The 16,704-nt window shown below is 40.2% G+C and overlaps 1 protein-coding gene across 1 annotated transcript in view; it reads left to right on the top strand.

Moving 5' to 3' along the window:
• ATP2B2 (ATPase plasma membrane Ca2+ transporting 2) overlaps positions 1 to 16,704 on the top strand; it is a 403,728-nt gene that overhangs the window by 218,287 nt on the left and 168,737 nt on the right. Inside the window, exon 4 of the mRNA XM_058813217.1 lies at positions 11,506 to 11,993. Coding sequence (XP_058669200.1) covers positions 11,795 to 11,993 — 199 coding nt within the window. The 5' untranslated portion in view covers positions 11,506 to 11,794. The remainder of the gene's footprint in view (positions 1 to 11,505; positions 11,994 to 16,704) is intronic.

Below are 16,704 nucleotides of genomic sequence, written 5' to 3'. Positions count from 1 at the left end.
AAGAGAACATTTTATTTTTAAGTTGCTATTAATAGCACAGAAAATTAAAAGCTCATCATGGTTAGGATGAGATCCCGATTGAACTTGACAGGGAAGAAGATATTTAATAAAAGTACCAGGCATGATGATGGCTTTAAAATAAATCTGTGTGTTAATAGCTAAATTATGAGGCGATAATCTGCTGGTCTGCCTAAAAATGTGTTTGTAGGAGGATTTTTGGGATGACCCCATAGCTAATGCATGGTTGTTGGTATGTCCTGTCCTACAGCTTGTATTTTTTGGCTAATTGTATGATTTTAAGGTTGGGCAGCAGCATTCTACATAGCTGTGATGGCTTTTTATCCATCAATTGATGTCTGCTGCTGTTTTATCAGCTTATTTTTCTGAGCCACCAGCTAGGATAATGTGCTTGAGGGAAAATTATACCCTACATCAGTGGTTTGGTTACAGCATGTTGTACATTATTGGTAATTTGAATGCACCCAGATAAAAATAGAAAGGTTAAGTCGTTCTCCAAATGTTGCTTCTGTGAAGCAGAAAGAGAGTAACGTCTGTACTCATGTATGTTTTTGAGGGAAGAATGGTTTTTTTTATTTTATTTTCCCTCTGCTAAAATTGATGCTTTCCCTCAAGCTGAACGCAGAGAACACTTGGCTTTGGAAATTTGCCTTCCCAAACTCTATTTTATTTTATTATTATTTTTATTTTATTTTATTCTTCCTGTTGGATGTTTAGGTTTACTGAGCCAGTTTTTATCATTAATGTGCCATTTTGCCTGCATGTGCCTGTCCCCAAAGTGCCTTCCCGTGGGCCAGGTGGTGTGAGCTGGTGCCAGGGAGAGGAGCTGGAGTCCCACGGTGCCCAGTGCCCTCTGCAAGTGTCCCTGGCAGCTCCTGGGCAGGGCCCTCTCCCTCCTTCCTTCTGCTTGGGGGCTCTCAGATGTTCCTCATCCCCCTCGGATGCTGCTGGCATTTTGGTCAGGTATTTATGCAGGGCCTGGCTGTGATTCCTGTCAAATTGCACTTATTCATTTCTGCTCCAAAATGATTTTGTGACTGTCCGTGGATGACAATAACCTGGGCAAAAAAAAAAAAAAAAAAAAAAAGGGTATTTTGATAGGTCTGCCTGATAGCCATCTCCTTGGAATCCTTTGTGCATGTCCTATTTAAAAGCTCTGCAGAACATCACTGTGTGTCTTTCAGCTAATGCCCACTGAGATTTAAAACCTCCTTTTTGGCTGCTCTCTTTCTCAGGAGTGACCTTGGCTGCCAGTTCCCATTGTACACCCGAGTCCTGCAGGGATGGATTTTTTTCCCCTCTCCTCCTTTCACACAGATTTTTGTGGTGCAGAATCACCTCCCCAGCAGCCCTGCTCCTCTTGCCTCACAGGGCACGATCTTCTGAATCACAGGGGAGAAAATGTGTTTATATTTGATTTTCTTAGCAGTTAAAAATGCAAAGGGGGCTGTTGGGTTCCATCCTATCCGAGTGCTTCCCTTTCTTCTCCCCTGATTAAAGGGAATCAGAATCACCTGTGGTTTTCCTGGCAGGTGAGAGGAATCAGCCAGCTGGGGAGGGCTGGGGCCTCTTGGCTTTCATTTCAGCCGGGGACAGACGAGCTGGATGTTCTCTGCCTTCCACTCTCTGCAAAACTGCAAAGGAATTCTGCCCAAACCATCACTTCAGTTGCAATTCATTGTTCTGGCTTTTTGTTACCTGCGAGCTCGTGGCTGAGGATGTGGAGCTGGAGTTCAAAGCTGGCCAGGTTTGGATCTCTCTTTAGTGGCAAAGATGGGTTGGTTTATAAGAAAAATTTCTAAAACTGTGACAGTAAAAAAAAACTTAGATGGGTTTTTTTTTTAGCAAAAAAATAACAGAATATGCTTGAAGCAAATTCATCTTTTGAAGGGAAAAAGCTTTTTTCTTTTACCCCATAACTTCTCTTGTATAAGATGCAGCAAAGCTAAAAAGTTATTTTTCTTTACTTCTGGACCTTGCATAATGATTGTCTGATAGTTCAGTAGCACGAAGAAACTTGAAGAGATGCCAACTTTTACAGGATCTGAACTCTGTGTACTGCTGGTGGTAAACTACTGGCAGTTTATTTTTAGCAGTTTATTACCTATTAAATCTTGATTTTAAATTTGTTATACTTTCACCTGCTGCTTTTTTAATGCTGATAAATAGGTGAGGTGGGATAGGAATTCTCTGTAGTGTGCGGGCACACAGCAGGACAGGCTTGGCATTATGCCCTTGGTTAACTAAAACGATCTCCTGCCATCAAATGTGCAGGTGGCAGCAAAAATCTTTCTGAGATGGTCTCTGTTAGTTATAATTTGGTCTCTCTATTCTCATTTTAGAGAACAGCATCTCATCCCAAGAATAAAATAGTTTACCCTTATGTAAGAATTTTTTTATTTTTTTTTTTAAGAAAAAGATGCAAAAGTTCTTTTCACTGTTGACGAAAAGAAAATGTAGATATATGTTCACAAAAGGAGATTATAGGTTGCAATTTGCTTTTTCAGCCTTTGTGGGAATGGTGCAAGGGAAAAGTGTGCCTCTTCCAATTCGACTTGTATGTATATATATATATAGGAGGCAAAATATATATTTCTCTTCAGCCATTAAATATTTTTGGGGTTTTTTAACAACCAAATGATTTACTTTTATATTTTGTTTCCTTCCTCTTTTATTTTTCTGCCTGCACTTATTTTGCATGGAAGCTCCATTTTCTGGATCTCATTAACAACCAATGGTGCTGCACTAAGAGCTTCAGTATTTGGCTTCATTTAATTAATGTTATGATAAAATTCCTCAGATAGTGAAACCAAGGTGGCAGAAAAGAGATCTGCAAATTAAGACTGGAGTAGATTTAGTTTGTTTAGGGAGGGTGGTTTTATCCTTCTTCTTTTTTGTTTTTTTATTCTTTTTTTTCCCCCGGACCAGCTGTTTCTCATGATCTGCTTGATGCTCAGCATTTCAGCTGCTGAGCAATCACACACCTGAAAAACAAGAGTAACTCCCGGAAAATTGGATTTTTCTGCTGTCAGTCTTGAAGGATCTCGTAGATAGAAGACTTTGTATGTATAACTCTGAAATTATTGCATTTTTGGCTAAACACAGCATTTCTGTGTGATTCCATTTCTGTGTGATTTGGTCTCCTGTCTTTGGCTAAAGGTCTGTTAGATCTGCTTAGATTTTCTTGACTTTTATAGACAGCAGCAGTCAGGCAGTCCTTTCCCTGCTAATGGCTGGGTGATTTATGCGATGGATGCTGACAGAAGGACAGAGAGAACAAGGCCAGGGTTTGTTTTTCCTTTTTTTTTTTCCTTTCTTTTCCTTTTATTTTTTTCTTTTTCTTTTTCCTTAATCGTCTCCCTTGGGTTGTTGTGTAGAAATTGGAGTTTCTTTCTCAGGGATATGAGTGTCAACACTGATCGTGCTACAATAGCACGGATGTTAAAAGTGGAAAGGTGCTTTAACCTCCAGAGCTCAGATCATGACACAACAAAATTATTTTCTCTACAGCTGGCCAGTTATGGATTTCCCCAGGTTTTTATTCTCTCTGTTATCCCATAGATCCATATTTATGGAAAACATCATACCTGTCAACTTTTTAGTAAAAGCAATCCATCAAAATTCTATTTCACATTAATGAGTGCACTTCTGCTGCAATTCCTCATCCTTGTGCTCCTAAGAAGGCAGGAAAATGCTTCAATTTATCTCTAGTTTATTTAAAAAGTAATCAAGTCCAGGCCTCCTTTAAGTCTTTGAGTTTGCTGTTATGACAAAATCCTGTCCAGGACTGGAAATATTTCAAGTCCCATTTCACAGCTCTCAAACCAGTCATGGGCTGATGCAGCCTTCAAGGCAGAGCTGGGAGCACAGAGGAATAATGAAATGAAATTGCAGTTTATTGATTAAAAGCCTGATAGGTGCTTCAGATATAGGTGAGATTATCTTCATTAATCTCAATTTTTAGGATGGAAAGTGCTGTAAAATATTGTTAGAAAATCTGAGGAAAAAAAGTGAAAAGAGGTCAAGATGGATGTGACCAATCAGGAGAAATGGCAATTTCTACCAAAGTATTAAATATTTGGGTTAGTTTCAAGGTGTGAAGATTAGAGAGGCCATTTAATTTTTTTTAATAATGAAATAATTAGTAATAGACTAAAAAAAGTAATAATTAGGACCCAAACTCAGAGACTGAACAAAAGCAAAAAAATTTTAGGTGGGATGGAGCAGGAAAAGGTTAGAATGGAATTTTAGGTTGGAAGGAGCTGGAAAATCTATTTCTTTTAAGGTGTTCTGGAGAGTTTCATGATAAAATGAGCTATAATTAGGTATTTTAGGCACACAGACTCTGGAACTCCCTGAAATTGTGTGCACAGAGGTGATAATCAGCTAAAGGTCACATGGTAACTCAAATTCTAGACTTAAGAAATCTGGTACTCTGTGAAACACACAGATGAAGGACAGACGTAGAATGCCTCATCTTTTTAGTGTTCATGTGCCAATAATTTGCTTTTAGTGAAGCAAAGATCTGAATTTTAGCCTGCTGAGTTTGGGCTCCTCTTTTATGGATTTTTTTTATCCTTGTTCCTTGGGTCTGAAACTGTAATGACTGGACAGAACCATAGTTTTGGGGTAGAAAAGAAAGGCACCTCAGCCCAAGGAAGAAATTTTGAATATTTTCTCTGATGATGGTGAGGAGCTGCTCTCTAACATCCCTCTGTGATGTAGCATCACTGTAGTACATCTTTTGGGTGTTTCTGCTACAAAAAAGGAATCAGTGCTGGGAAATGTTCCTTACCTGATCACCTACTGCTTTTAGAGCATTTCATTTAGATTTTTTTTTCCACATCTGCTTTATTTAATGCTGTCTGAAGTCCAAATATCCTTTTTTTACCGGCTGTGTTTTTGATTAAACTGATAACGCAGTTTGGAAGTTGACACTCCTTGCAACAACTGTGCTGTGTAAAATCAATTCTACATGGAAACATGTAGAATTAAAATTTTCTAAAGTTTATAGAGGTGTAGAATGGGTTTTTTCAGTGCCAGAAACACAACCCCAAAGTGTGGGGATATGGGGTGTGTAGGAAGGCAGTGAATGAAAGAAACCCCAAACCTTTTGCAGTGGGGAATTGGAGCCTCAAGAGAATAAATGGTTGATGGAAAATAAACTTTCATTTGTGCACTGGAAGCAAAACATCATAAAATCATGTTAGCACCAGCAGAGCATGAGAGAGAGTTTTGAAAACTGATGGCTGGGACAGCCTTTAGTGGGAAAATCTCATTTTCAGGGCAGATCCCACCTCTGCAGGCAGAGAGGGACGCTCTGGCACCAGGGGAGGAAGGATTTCATCTGCAGGAGCTGCTGCAGTCCCCCAGAAGTCACTGATGGAGTCATTTTGTTATTTAATGGGCCTGAATTGATTCCCTTAAAGCAGTTTTGTTGCTGTCAGGAGTTCATTTGGCTTTGCTGGAGCCATTTCCACGAGGAGCAGAGGAAAGGCTTGGGATCAGATGTGGCTGAATAGCTGTGCACTGCAGCAGGGGCTGCAGGGACTTTAATTCACAGCCCTCATTTTAGCTCTCCTCATTACAACATGGAAAAAAAAGAAATCAGCCCATTTGTGCAAGATTCTGTTTGGTAGAAATCCTAGGTAAATATGCTTATTTTAGAGCTGAAATTAATGATAGTTTGTGTCTCTTTAATAAAAATTTCTCTTGTGACAAGGCTTTTGTTGCCTTGAAATATTCAACAGGGTATACAGGAGGCATGGAATCCTTTTTATTTATCCTACCTGATAATGAAACTGGTGTTGACTGGAGGCTCAGGTTCATGCTGAAAGGCTGGAACAGCTGTTAAGGGATTGTAACAGGCAGTTGCCTGTGATTTTTCTTTTTTTTAATGCTTTCATTTTGCAATATTTTTAAAATAATACTTTAACTTAATTGTCTTAATGTCATCCCATTATCAGGGGAAATACATTTCTCTCTGAAAACAACAAGTGAATGAATGAGCACAGAATCACAGACTGGTTTGGGTTGGAAATGACCCTCATGACCATTTTATTCCAGCTCCTTCCATGGGCAGGGACACCTTCCACTATCCCAGGGGGCTCCAAGCCCTGTCCGACCTGTTCTTGGGCACTTCCAGGGATCCAGGGGCAGCCACAGCCTCCTTATAGATGGAGAGATTAACTTAAATCAACTTGAAATTCATGAGGAAATGGAGGCATGAAGTCAGGAATATTTTCGGAGAACACTTCAGTGACAAAGTTCAGTTTCTCTTTCTTTATCTGCTCTTGGCTTCCTGGCATTAAACGAAAATTTCACACTTTGTGAGGTGCCAACCAGCTTTTATTCAGATGGTGTTTTTCCTTAGCTCCTTCTGCATCTTGTGCATTGCTGATAATTGAACTTCAAAGTCAGCATGGTTGACTTTTTTTTAAGAGAGTGTGAGTTTAGGCATTGCTGGGTACATTTAATCAGCTTTTTTGGCTGCTGGATAGAGAATCCTTTCCTCATTCTGCTCCATGAAGATTGTGTTCCCAAATGGACGGGCATTTTGGGTTTGCCGTGCAAAGATGTCACAGCTGGGCCACACCTGATTTATTTCACATACCTGCAGGCCTCCACAGAGCAGGTTTTGGCTTTCCTTCTCAACTCTTTTCCCCTTGCAGAGGTCAGCTGTAAGGTTTGCATCCTCTGCTGCTCCCAGGAACTGTAGTCTCAAAATATCTCAGATGATTTTGCTCAGATTCAAGGGAAAATTCCCTTAAATCTGCTTCCAGTCCTGCTTTATTAAGGTTTTGGTTATGAATTAAACCCACTGAAGCCCACCATGGATAGAGCAGTGAAAGCAGCACCCAGAGCATGAAATCCAGCTCACTTTATTTATTGGGTCATTAGCATGTTAGATAATTTTGATTGAAAAATGTGGCAGGATCAGTGAATACAGAAGAATCTGATTATGCACCCACTAAAATGTGTATTTCAGCCCTTACTCAGGGGCTGTCTATAGGGTTCAGCTGGAATTTTATCTCCTGCCAAATAAAGTCCGAGTGGGGCTGAAATGCTCCCCATGGAGGGGTGGGAACTGCTAATTCCCTGAGTTTAGTTCAGTTTAATTCCTGGAGCAGCAGCTGTGTGTGCCACCTTCCAGCTGCACGAGGAGTGAGAGGGAATCACCATTTCACCTGTAATTCAAACAGCTCCTCACAGCAAACTCTGAAATCAGGCTTGCCAGAATTTTAGAGAAAACAGAAAAATTAAAAATATAACCTTTTTTTTTTTTTTTTTTTTTTTTTTTTGACTCATGATGAATCCATTATTTGTCCAGACCTTTGGGATGGTGAAATGCAACCCTTGGGATTCTGTTCTGGTGAAATCTGGTTCATTAAGTTGCTGCTAACTTCCCTGCCAGTAGAAGCCTGAATGAAATCAGATGTCAGAATACTTGGGGATGATATCTACATTCTAACACACTGTGAAAATATTTACAAGCTTCCAAGATGAGACTTTTCCTGATTAGGGAAATCAAAGAATAGTTTTCCCAGCAGGCCTGCAGTTAGCTCATCCAAATTGCTTCTGTTTTAATTGGCATGCATTTCTTCTTAGCAGCTAGGAGATTAAAAATATTTGACTTGGGCTCTACAGGACTGGAAGCCTCTTCCCCCAGACACAGCAATTCTGGAAAAAAAATTAAAAAAAACAAACCCAACTAAACAGCCAGCTCAAGTTTATATTGCATTTTTACAATAAAAATCCATCTTTGACAAGATTCCAGACCAAGAACCAGACTGATATTCTGACTTTTAAATGAGGAAAATAAGGATGGTGTCTTTTTTTTTTTTACTCAGGTGTTCTGTGTGTGAAGTCTTTTATTACCTGAGTTGTATCTAAGTGGGCTGGGATTTTATCTCTGCTCCACAGCAATCTGTTGTTTACAAACTGCACTTTGGGACTTCTTTTACTCAGTTTTCTAGTTTCAGAAGCATTGGGAAGAATAAGTAAAGCCAAATAACCTTCATTAAAAGTGACTGCTTTAGTCTGGGAAAACCAGCTACTGTTGTGTGTGAAATTAATTTACTGGAGTTTTTATTTCTCTTTGTTGAATGTGTCTGAGTAGGGACATTTTCCTCAGAAGTTCTTCTCACAGGGAATGATGAGACCAAATCTGGAGGATTTGGAGGAGGTTCCTTGTTCTAGGATTGTGTGGAAAGCAAACCCTGTGCTCTCAGGGCTTGGGGATGGTGCCTCTTTATGCTCCAGGAAGGTTTTGGTTATGGATTAAACCCCACTGAAGCCCACCATGGACAGAGCAGTGAAAGCAGCATCCAGAGCATGAAATCCAGCTCACTTTATTCATTGGGTCATTAGCATGCTAGATAATTTTGATTGAAAAATGTGCCAGTATCACCTCCTTGAATCAGAATTTCTTGGTAGTTCACTTAGAACATCTTGAAAATATCAATATTGTGAGGTTTTTGTAAAATAGTTCCCTCTTTCACCTCCACCCAGAAAAACCAGCAAACAAAAAACTCCCCACCCAGCGTAATAATGGGATTTCTTGTGGATGAGACTCTTCATTTCCCCATTTGTGGTAACTGGACGTATTTTGGAGATGCAAAGCCCCATGATGGGAATATTGCCACGTGCCAGCTACAATTTTTCTATTCCTCAGCTTTTGTTGAAGAAATATTCAATATTCACCATTAAGAGGGATGAGGTGGTGGTGTGTCAGTCCTGCCAGCCCGGTGAGGAGCCTGGGCTTTGACTAGGAGAGATTTTGGATAGGACGGAGCCTGAGGATCCTGTTCCAGGGGATTGGGGAGCTGCATGAGCAGGGAATAACGTCAGTCACGCTCAGGGCCTGCTGTGTTTCTCCATCTGCCCCTCAGAACCATGAGGTGGTGTTTCCCTGGTGGCACAGCATTAGGTGAGTCATGAGCAGCACAGACTGCCAGAGATTTGGTTTTGGAGCTCTGAAGGAAGTGTAAACTTCATATTTGTTATTTATTGGTTAATATTTAATTGGAGGCGAAATTAAAAATTAAGCAGGCAAATGAGTCATGCTGAAAAGCAGCAGCACTGTCTTGTCAGCGCTGTGGCTGACAAATGACAATGAATTTCTAAGAATGGAAGAAAAGAAATTAATTTATAGCACAGGGAGCCTAAAGAGATGCTTTGATTGAGAGGAGTGGACACATCCCACAGAATGATCATGGAGAAAATGTCTTTGATGCTGTGTTTAGTAACCTGTGCATCAGAAATGAAATTGGTAGATGGTTCTTCTCAGAAAACATTCAAAATTGTCTTTTCTCTGTGGTGTTATGGAACAGTTTAAGAACAATTTTTTTATTCTGGAGCAACATTTAATTTTTTTTTATTAAGCAGTGTTTTTTTTCCATCTTCTTTTCTCTTAAAATCATGGCTGCTTGAGATGCCCAGCTTTCAAAACCCTGAACTGCACTTAAGAACAGATTTTATTTATTTTTTTTTTTAACCACTGGAAGTAAAGAGAAGCCTGTTATTTCAGCTATTTGTTATCATCACTGTAGCCTTTCTGCCAATCAGATCTCAATCTGCATTTTGCTGTGGCTGGCAGCAGGCTGAGCCTGGGATGCTGCTGGTAGGGAGGAGGAGCCCTGTGCTGCCTCCTGGGATGAAGCCTGTTTCACTGGGCATCTGTGACATTTCTGGCCTGCAATTTTTTCCCCAAATAATGCTGCAGGCTGATGCTGTTTCTGTTCAGAATTCTGATCCATCCTGTTTACAAAAAGACAAAGCAGTAGTGTGAGTAAGGCCTTTTCTTCCTGCTGGATATAGGGGAGTACCTGGGGATGGCTTGAGGCTGAGCAGTGCCCAGGATGCAGCCATGGAGAGCAGAATGTGGTTCACCATCTCCTGCTTGGAAAATAAAAACCCTTTTTAATTGCTACTTCAAATTCCTCTTTGTTGTTTCAGCACAAAAACCATTTTGTGCTGAAATTCTCATCTCGTGAATGTGGAAAGCAATATGTGAAGTCGAGGGTGGCAGAAGTTCTCAGCACTAGAAGATACATCAGTAAATAGGATGGGTGGAAGAAATGTGTAGCAGCTGGCTGGTATTTGAATTTTGGGCTGTGATATCATAGTGAAACTTGAAATTCCTTTTTGTTTTTTTTTTTCTTTTTGTTTAACATTTTCCTCCACAGAAATCAAAGGAATGTTGAGGTTTGCAGCTGTAAAGGAGAGGGCTGGTAGAGGTTCAGTTTTGTTAATTGAGCAAGGTAACTCCAAATTAGTGCTCACACAGGCCTGATCTTTGTCACTGCAGAGCAATGGCAACATCCTTAGAGAGTGGAAATAGCAAACCCTACATGTTACATCAGCTGTAGCTGGGTGGGAGATTAAAATTATTGCACAAATATAAACCCGGGACTTGAAAGGCACTGGGTTCCTCTTGATGTGCTTTATCTGGGCATTTATATATGATTTCCACTGGGGAATGCTGTGCCTAGAAAGTTCAATGTGTGACCTTTGCCTGTGACAGGTTGGTCAGTTATTAGGCTGCTGGGGTGCCCTTTGAAAGATCTTTTTTATTATGAAAACGATTCTGAGACCTCTAGATTAGACAGTGCACTCGCACTAACCCGCTTGAGGCAAAAAAGAAACCTTTAATCTCTGTTAAAACTCTGCGTGCCAAATATAATAGCTGGTTTCAGCAGTATTTAAACCAACTTCATTAGAATATGGGAAGGGGAAACAGGTTTTAAAGGCTGGCTTTAGCATGTAATCAACTGTCTCCCAGATGGTCCAAACGGGACTCATTCAACACTGCACATAGAAAAGAGAATAAAACAAAGGGAAAAAGAAGGAAAAAGAGAGAGCCCAGCAGCATCCTGTGTGTGTGTGGTGACTGGGCTCAGGGGAAAGGGCTCCTCATACAGAGCTCTGCCTCTTCCAACCCAGCCATCCCATTGCATCCACGCTGTGCTCGCTTGCACAGAAGGCAAGGCTGTAAGATGTAATGTATTTAAATATATTCTGCATTTCTGATGGTGGCTCTATCGTTTTCCCCCAAGTTTCACCGCTTTTGTGCTAAAAGCCAGTTTTGTTTTAACCCATAATGAAAATTGGTGGGGTTTAAGCTGTTGTTAAGCTCAGAGCCTTATCAGGGAGCCTTTGTTGTGCTCAGAGGACAGCTCAGGGTGGCTGTATGGAGCGGAGCACCTACTGGGGGTGCATCCTGCACGCCGGGCTAATCGATCACTAATTAATATTCATGACTCATCTCATTTAGCGGCTGCTCTTTGGACTGGAGCAGCGCTGCTATTGGTGCTCTAGCTCTGGAGAGCTTTATCAAAGGCAGGGCCAGTGTTGTCCTGGGTGGATGCTGCCCACCTGCAGCACCTCCAGGACACCCCACCACGGTGCTGCGCAGCTCCTCTGGGATGCCACCACCTGTCTGACGCCATCCCTCTTGTAATGAGTCCTTTCTGCTTCTTCCCAAAGGTCCAGAGGAAGAAATGACCATGTAGATTCTACAGCTTGGGTGCAGCATAATGGGAAATGGTGAATGGAGTGGAGCTGGTCTGCAGCCTTGAGAGCAGCCGTTCTGTGACCTCCAGCCTGTCAGGGACAACCTCCACGCCAGGGGCATCCTCCACGTCGCTCGCCGGACACACGCGGGATTCTTTTTAATTTCTCCGATTTGGAATTCGAGGTTCCTGTCCTCCAGTTTTTAAAACAGTTTTAAGGTTGTATCCAACTACAACGAGTGGAGCAATATAAACCAGCCACGATGGGTGACATGACGAATAGCGATTTTTATTCCAAGAACCAAAGAAATGAGGCCAACCATGCAGGAGAGTTTGGGTGCACGCTGCAGGAACTGCGCTCCCTCATGGAACTCCGAGGGACAGAAGCAGTAGTAAAAATTAAAGAGACTTATGGGGAAACAGAGGGGCTCTGCAGACATCTGAAGACATCACCAACAGAAGGTAAGCACTTCTTATTTCAGTTGAATTAGGGGAATTTGCATAAATGCTCTCCAGACAGTGAAAAAAGAGGTTTTGATTCCTACCTGAACAGAATTCTCATGATGCTGCCATTATTCCCAACAATAAACAAGAGTCTTCTAAGAAAGAAGGCAAACCAGTCCAGCTATAGCTAAAGCTGGCATGAGGGTGAAAAGAGTGCTTCTTGTTTTAACAGCTAAATGCATTAATTTTTCCTTAAAATGACACAAAAAAATCTGCACATGTTTCAGGCATTGCAAAGAGACTTGAATCTCTCTGCTTCTGGGGGTAAGAAGGTGCAAAATAGTTGCTTCAAAACAGCTTCTAAGTATTTGGACATCTTGAGAGTATGAAATGACCTTCTGAGATGCACATTATGTTACTGTGTAGATCAATATATTTTTTAATATTTATATATAGGTTACTAATCTTCACTTATTATATTACCATAGATAATTTTGCTGAAATCATCAATCTGTGATTGTATCGATGTTTTTAGTAGTTGCACTTCTGTTGTGTGTTACATTAAGCTCCATGCTTTCTTATGTTTAATACTATCAATCATAACCTTCCAGTATCTATTTTCCTAAGTCTTTTTAGACTTCTACTTGATCATTTATTAGTCTGGTTTTCAATGCTCAAACTGAATAGCTCCCCATAAAGCATTGACAATGGTGTAATGTTTCCCTCTCCTCATACAATTTTCTTTCTCTTTAAGTGCAAGTGAAATTCTGTTTTATTCTAAGAATTCTATTTTTGTTACTGTATTTTCATCTCCAAGGAGTATTAACACTTTTGGAAATTACACAGTCTTTCAGTCTATAATGTTTCTGCAGTCTTGTAAAGTAGCCAAGATGTTCATTTCAAGTTCTTTTCTTTTTCACGAAGATAGAAGTCTTGGCTTTGTTCCATTCTCTTCTTTCTAAAATTAATCATTTAGTTACCTCCAGTGTTTAAATACCTCAAAGTCTGGGATTATTGGTGTGATCATAAACATGTCAGTTGTAGTGTGATACCATAAATTACCCCAGCTGAGGGGTCCCAAAGGATCAGCTATCAATGTCTCAGCCTCAAGAGTTCCACACTTGCAGAAAGTCAGAGCTGAGGTCTCCGTCTCAGCCGAGCTCGTGGCAGCGACTTCAGTCAAGTTTTGCCAACTCATTCTGGTGGTTACCTGGTCAATGTGAACTTCAAAGGAGATGTTAATTGCATTATGTGTTCAATTTATGACATCAGGGAAACTCAATTCCTCATGTTGGAACAGAGTGTATGGATCCAGCAGCGTGGCACACTGACTCCAGCAGTAATCTATATCTGATACTGCAGATAAGGTAACTTTCCTCCAAGCATTACGTGCACTTCATCACTTGTGCATTAGGGAAAAACCTTTCCAGCTTCAAATGGCAATCAGCATAGCCTTGGAATCATGAAGGCTCTGCTGGGTTTTAATTTTCAAGTAGATCACATAATAGGAATTCCCAGTCACACGAAGCTTACGTCTTATTTTTAATTGTTTTCTTTGGAAAAATTCTCTGAAATATATCTTGTCAAACTCTGGAAACTTTCACTGGAGAGAAATTATCCATCACAGAGAAACTTAAAAGGCTTATGGCAAATATAAGCTTATATTTAGTTCTAAGTCCCAAGCCATTGTTTTTCTTGATTCCAAGCTCAGTGAAGAGGATATTCTTGGAGACATGACTATTCTTAGAGGAAAAAAAAATAATTTCTTACATGGAAATGGAATCCTAACATCAAGCAGACGTGATTGGAAAATTAATTGTAGACATGCTTAGCTTTATCGTATCTGCAGCAAACTGTGGATTCCTCATTGAATACCTTTGTGAAAAACCACAATTTGCTACAGTGCCTGAAAATCACTTTTCCAACCAGGCATCGTTTTTGGTGAAGCACAGTTCCCTGAACAACTTTGTTGTTCATACTTTGGTGTGCTGCACTTCTCACAGGCTTTTATTGGAAATACAAAATAAGAATTACTGCAGGGCACTTCTCTGAAAAAACCAAATGGCTGAGCAGGAGTCCTGAGTGACTGTGAAACAGTAAAAGGACCTGACTGTAGAACTTGGTTCTTCCTTGCCTTGTAAGATCTTCCAGAATTTAGCTGGATAAGGTCCTTGTAATATTGTGGGATAAGGGCTGAAACAGATACCAGAGCAGAGGAAAAAAATGTTTCCTGGCAGCAGGGACACGATAATTTGGTAGAATGTCGCCTAAACTGAATTTACTGGTTTATTTAGAAAGCAAGAAGTAGTAATGAGCTCAGAGCTGACTCAATTCATTTCCCATGTTAATATTTGATGTCTCACCTATGGATTGGCAGGATCAATCGCACTTGCAAGTGCTTTCTCAGACTGTTTTAAAGGCCCTGAACTTCTCAAGTTAAGGCATCATATTTGTAACTCAGATGCCATTGACTCTGCTGTGAGGCTCATTTCCCAGTGAACCCCTATCTGAATTCAGCATGGAGCTGGGGAAGTCTGCTAAATGTTGAGTAGAATAATATTTTTGTATGCTGAATGAATTAATAATATTATTATGGGTTACGAGACTTCAGTCTCTCCTTTAAATTTTCTTTGATTGCTCCTTTAGCTATAGATGCAGTAGAGATCCCAGCTCTCAGTTATGCCTGAGGGATTTCCTGCCCAAAAGTGATTATATTATAATGAAAAGCTCCCATTTAAGTGCTCATGAAAAGAACCTCCCAAAAATCTATGGAAATAATTTACATAGAAAAAAATAGACATACGTGTCAACTTGAATTTGCTTTAAAAATATTTATGTTCAGATTAGTTTCACTTTCATTATCCCAGAAATACCACATATAGGCAGTATCTAGCCCTGTCACTTTGCAAAACAATGCCGAATCCCCCCTTGGGCAGAGCTGTGCTGACAGTTGTAGAATTTTCCATGCAATTGGAGTCTCTGAGGCCCACTGGAGCATCAGTGATACCTTATAAAGGACAGCTGGTAAAATGGGATGAGTTAGTTGGATGAATACCAAATGAGACTGGAATCCACTCTCTCCAATACTTAACTATATTTACCCACAATTTTATATAGTACCCACCAATTTACAACAAATTTTTCATCTACTTTCTCTTATAAAAATGTTTACTTCTTATAGGAGTATGTCAGTGAATTAAATTCCCCGATTTCTTACTAAAAATACTTGGATGCTGCCATTTCCAGTGCATGTAAAAAGTGAAGAATTCACTGTGTGTAGGATGATGAATACCCTGAGCGGGAAGGGATCCAAAAGGATCATTGATCCCATCCCTGGCCCTGCACAGACACCCCAACAATCCCACCTGGTGCATCCCTGACAGTGTTGTCCAAATGCTCCTGGAGGTCTGGCACCTTGGGGCCATGCCCCAGCACAGTAGAGTGAAGCTTTTAAAATTTTGATATGAAGGAAGAACCTTTCCATGGAGGTATCTGTGCAACCACCCCCCAAACAGGCACTCCGCGAGGTGTTACATGTTAGTGATGACGTTACAGCAGGACAGAAGAAGTCTTTCTGTTGGTACTTTGTTCTAGAAATGGTCTGGTGGAGTCCACTGGGAGAGAGCATTTCAGCTACATTTTGTGGGTTTTTTTTCTGGCTGTAGGTCTCAGGATACCATGAAAAGGTTTTATGCAAAGTCACAATATCAATTAACAGTTAACTGATAATATTTCTGCTGTAGAAGTTGACTTTTTAATCATCACAACTGCCCTTAGTTGTGCTACCAGAGAAGTTCTCTCTTTTCAAATGTGTGTGGGGATACAGACTGAGAATCAACTGGGGAGGTGTGTTTATTTTTCATTATTGCAATCTAAAAAGCCTTTCACAATTTTAACAATGAGGTAGAAGATGAAGAAAGATTGAATGTAACAAAATTTACCAGCTGCTTTTAATACTCATTAGTTTTGGTTCTTCACACTTGTTTCTATGAAAATGCACCTTTAATAACTTAATAGTCTGTTTGGGAGCTGCTCGTGCTGGTTCACACTGAATTGCAGTCAGGTGCACTACTGTGTTCAATCAGCTACAGAGATGCAAAGAATTTGGAAAGGAAATTGAGAAAGGAATGAAAAATACTTGATTCAGACAAATATAAGTTTAAAATAGAAATATAGAATAATTATTCTACGACTGTTAGAGACTGAGCTTTATTTTAACGCACTGTCAAAACAGACTATGAATGTAAAGAAATTGGTGATAGCATAATTTTCATTGTTAAAAGAATACACTTGGTCATGTATAAACCATTAAATATTATCCATAAATTCAAGATCTTCTTACATTATTTTACATTTAGGTAAGGATGGATAATATTTGATTGATTTTATAATCTCTTTAAAAGGAACATTGCCAGATGTCTGAAAGTAAATTTGAGGAATTTCTTTGTGATGTTGAGCTGAAATACTTTGGAAACCTTCAAAGGAGCACCTTAAGAGCCCTGTAGCAGCAGACCCGCTCATCCTCTCTCCGGATCACCACACTGCCTAATTCCTCATCCTTATTTGTGCTATCAAAACATCTCTTGTAGCTCAGGCCCATTAGCCAACCCCCCAGGCAGCAGCCAAGCTCCAAGTCCTCATCCAGCCCTTATCTGTACACGTTCTCCCCACATGGAAGGTTTGGTTTGAACAATGAAATCAGCCCTGGCCATGAAAAAATCCCCTCAGC

The sequence above is a fragment of the Ammospiza caudacuta genome, chromosome 12 (genome assembly GCF_027887145.1).
Source record: "Ammospiza caudacuta isolate bAmmCau1 chromosome 12, bAmmCau1.pri, whole genome shotgun sequence".
In the NCBI taxonomy this organism is placed as follows: Eukaryota; Metazoa; Chordata; class Aves; order Passeriformes; family Passerellidae; genus Ammospiza; species Ammospiza caudacuta.
The sequence above is the reverse complement of the archived record's forward strand: the minus strand, read 5'-3'. Positions and strand labels throughout refer to the sequence as shown.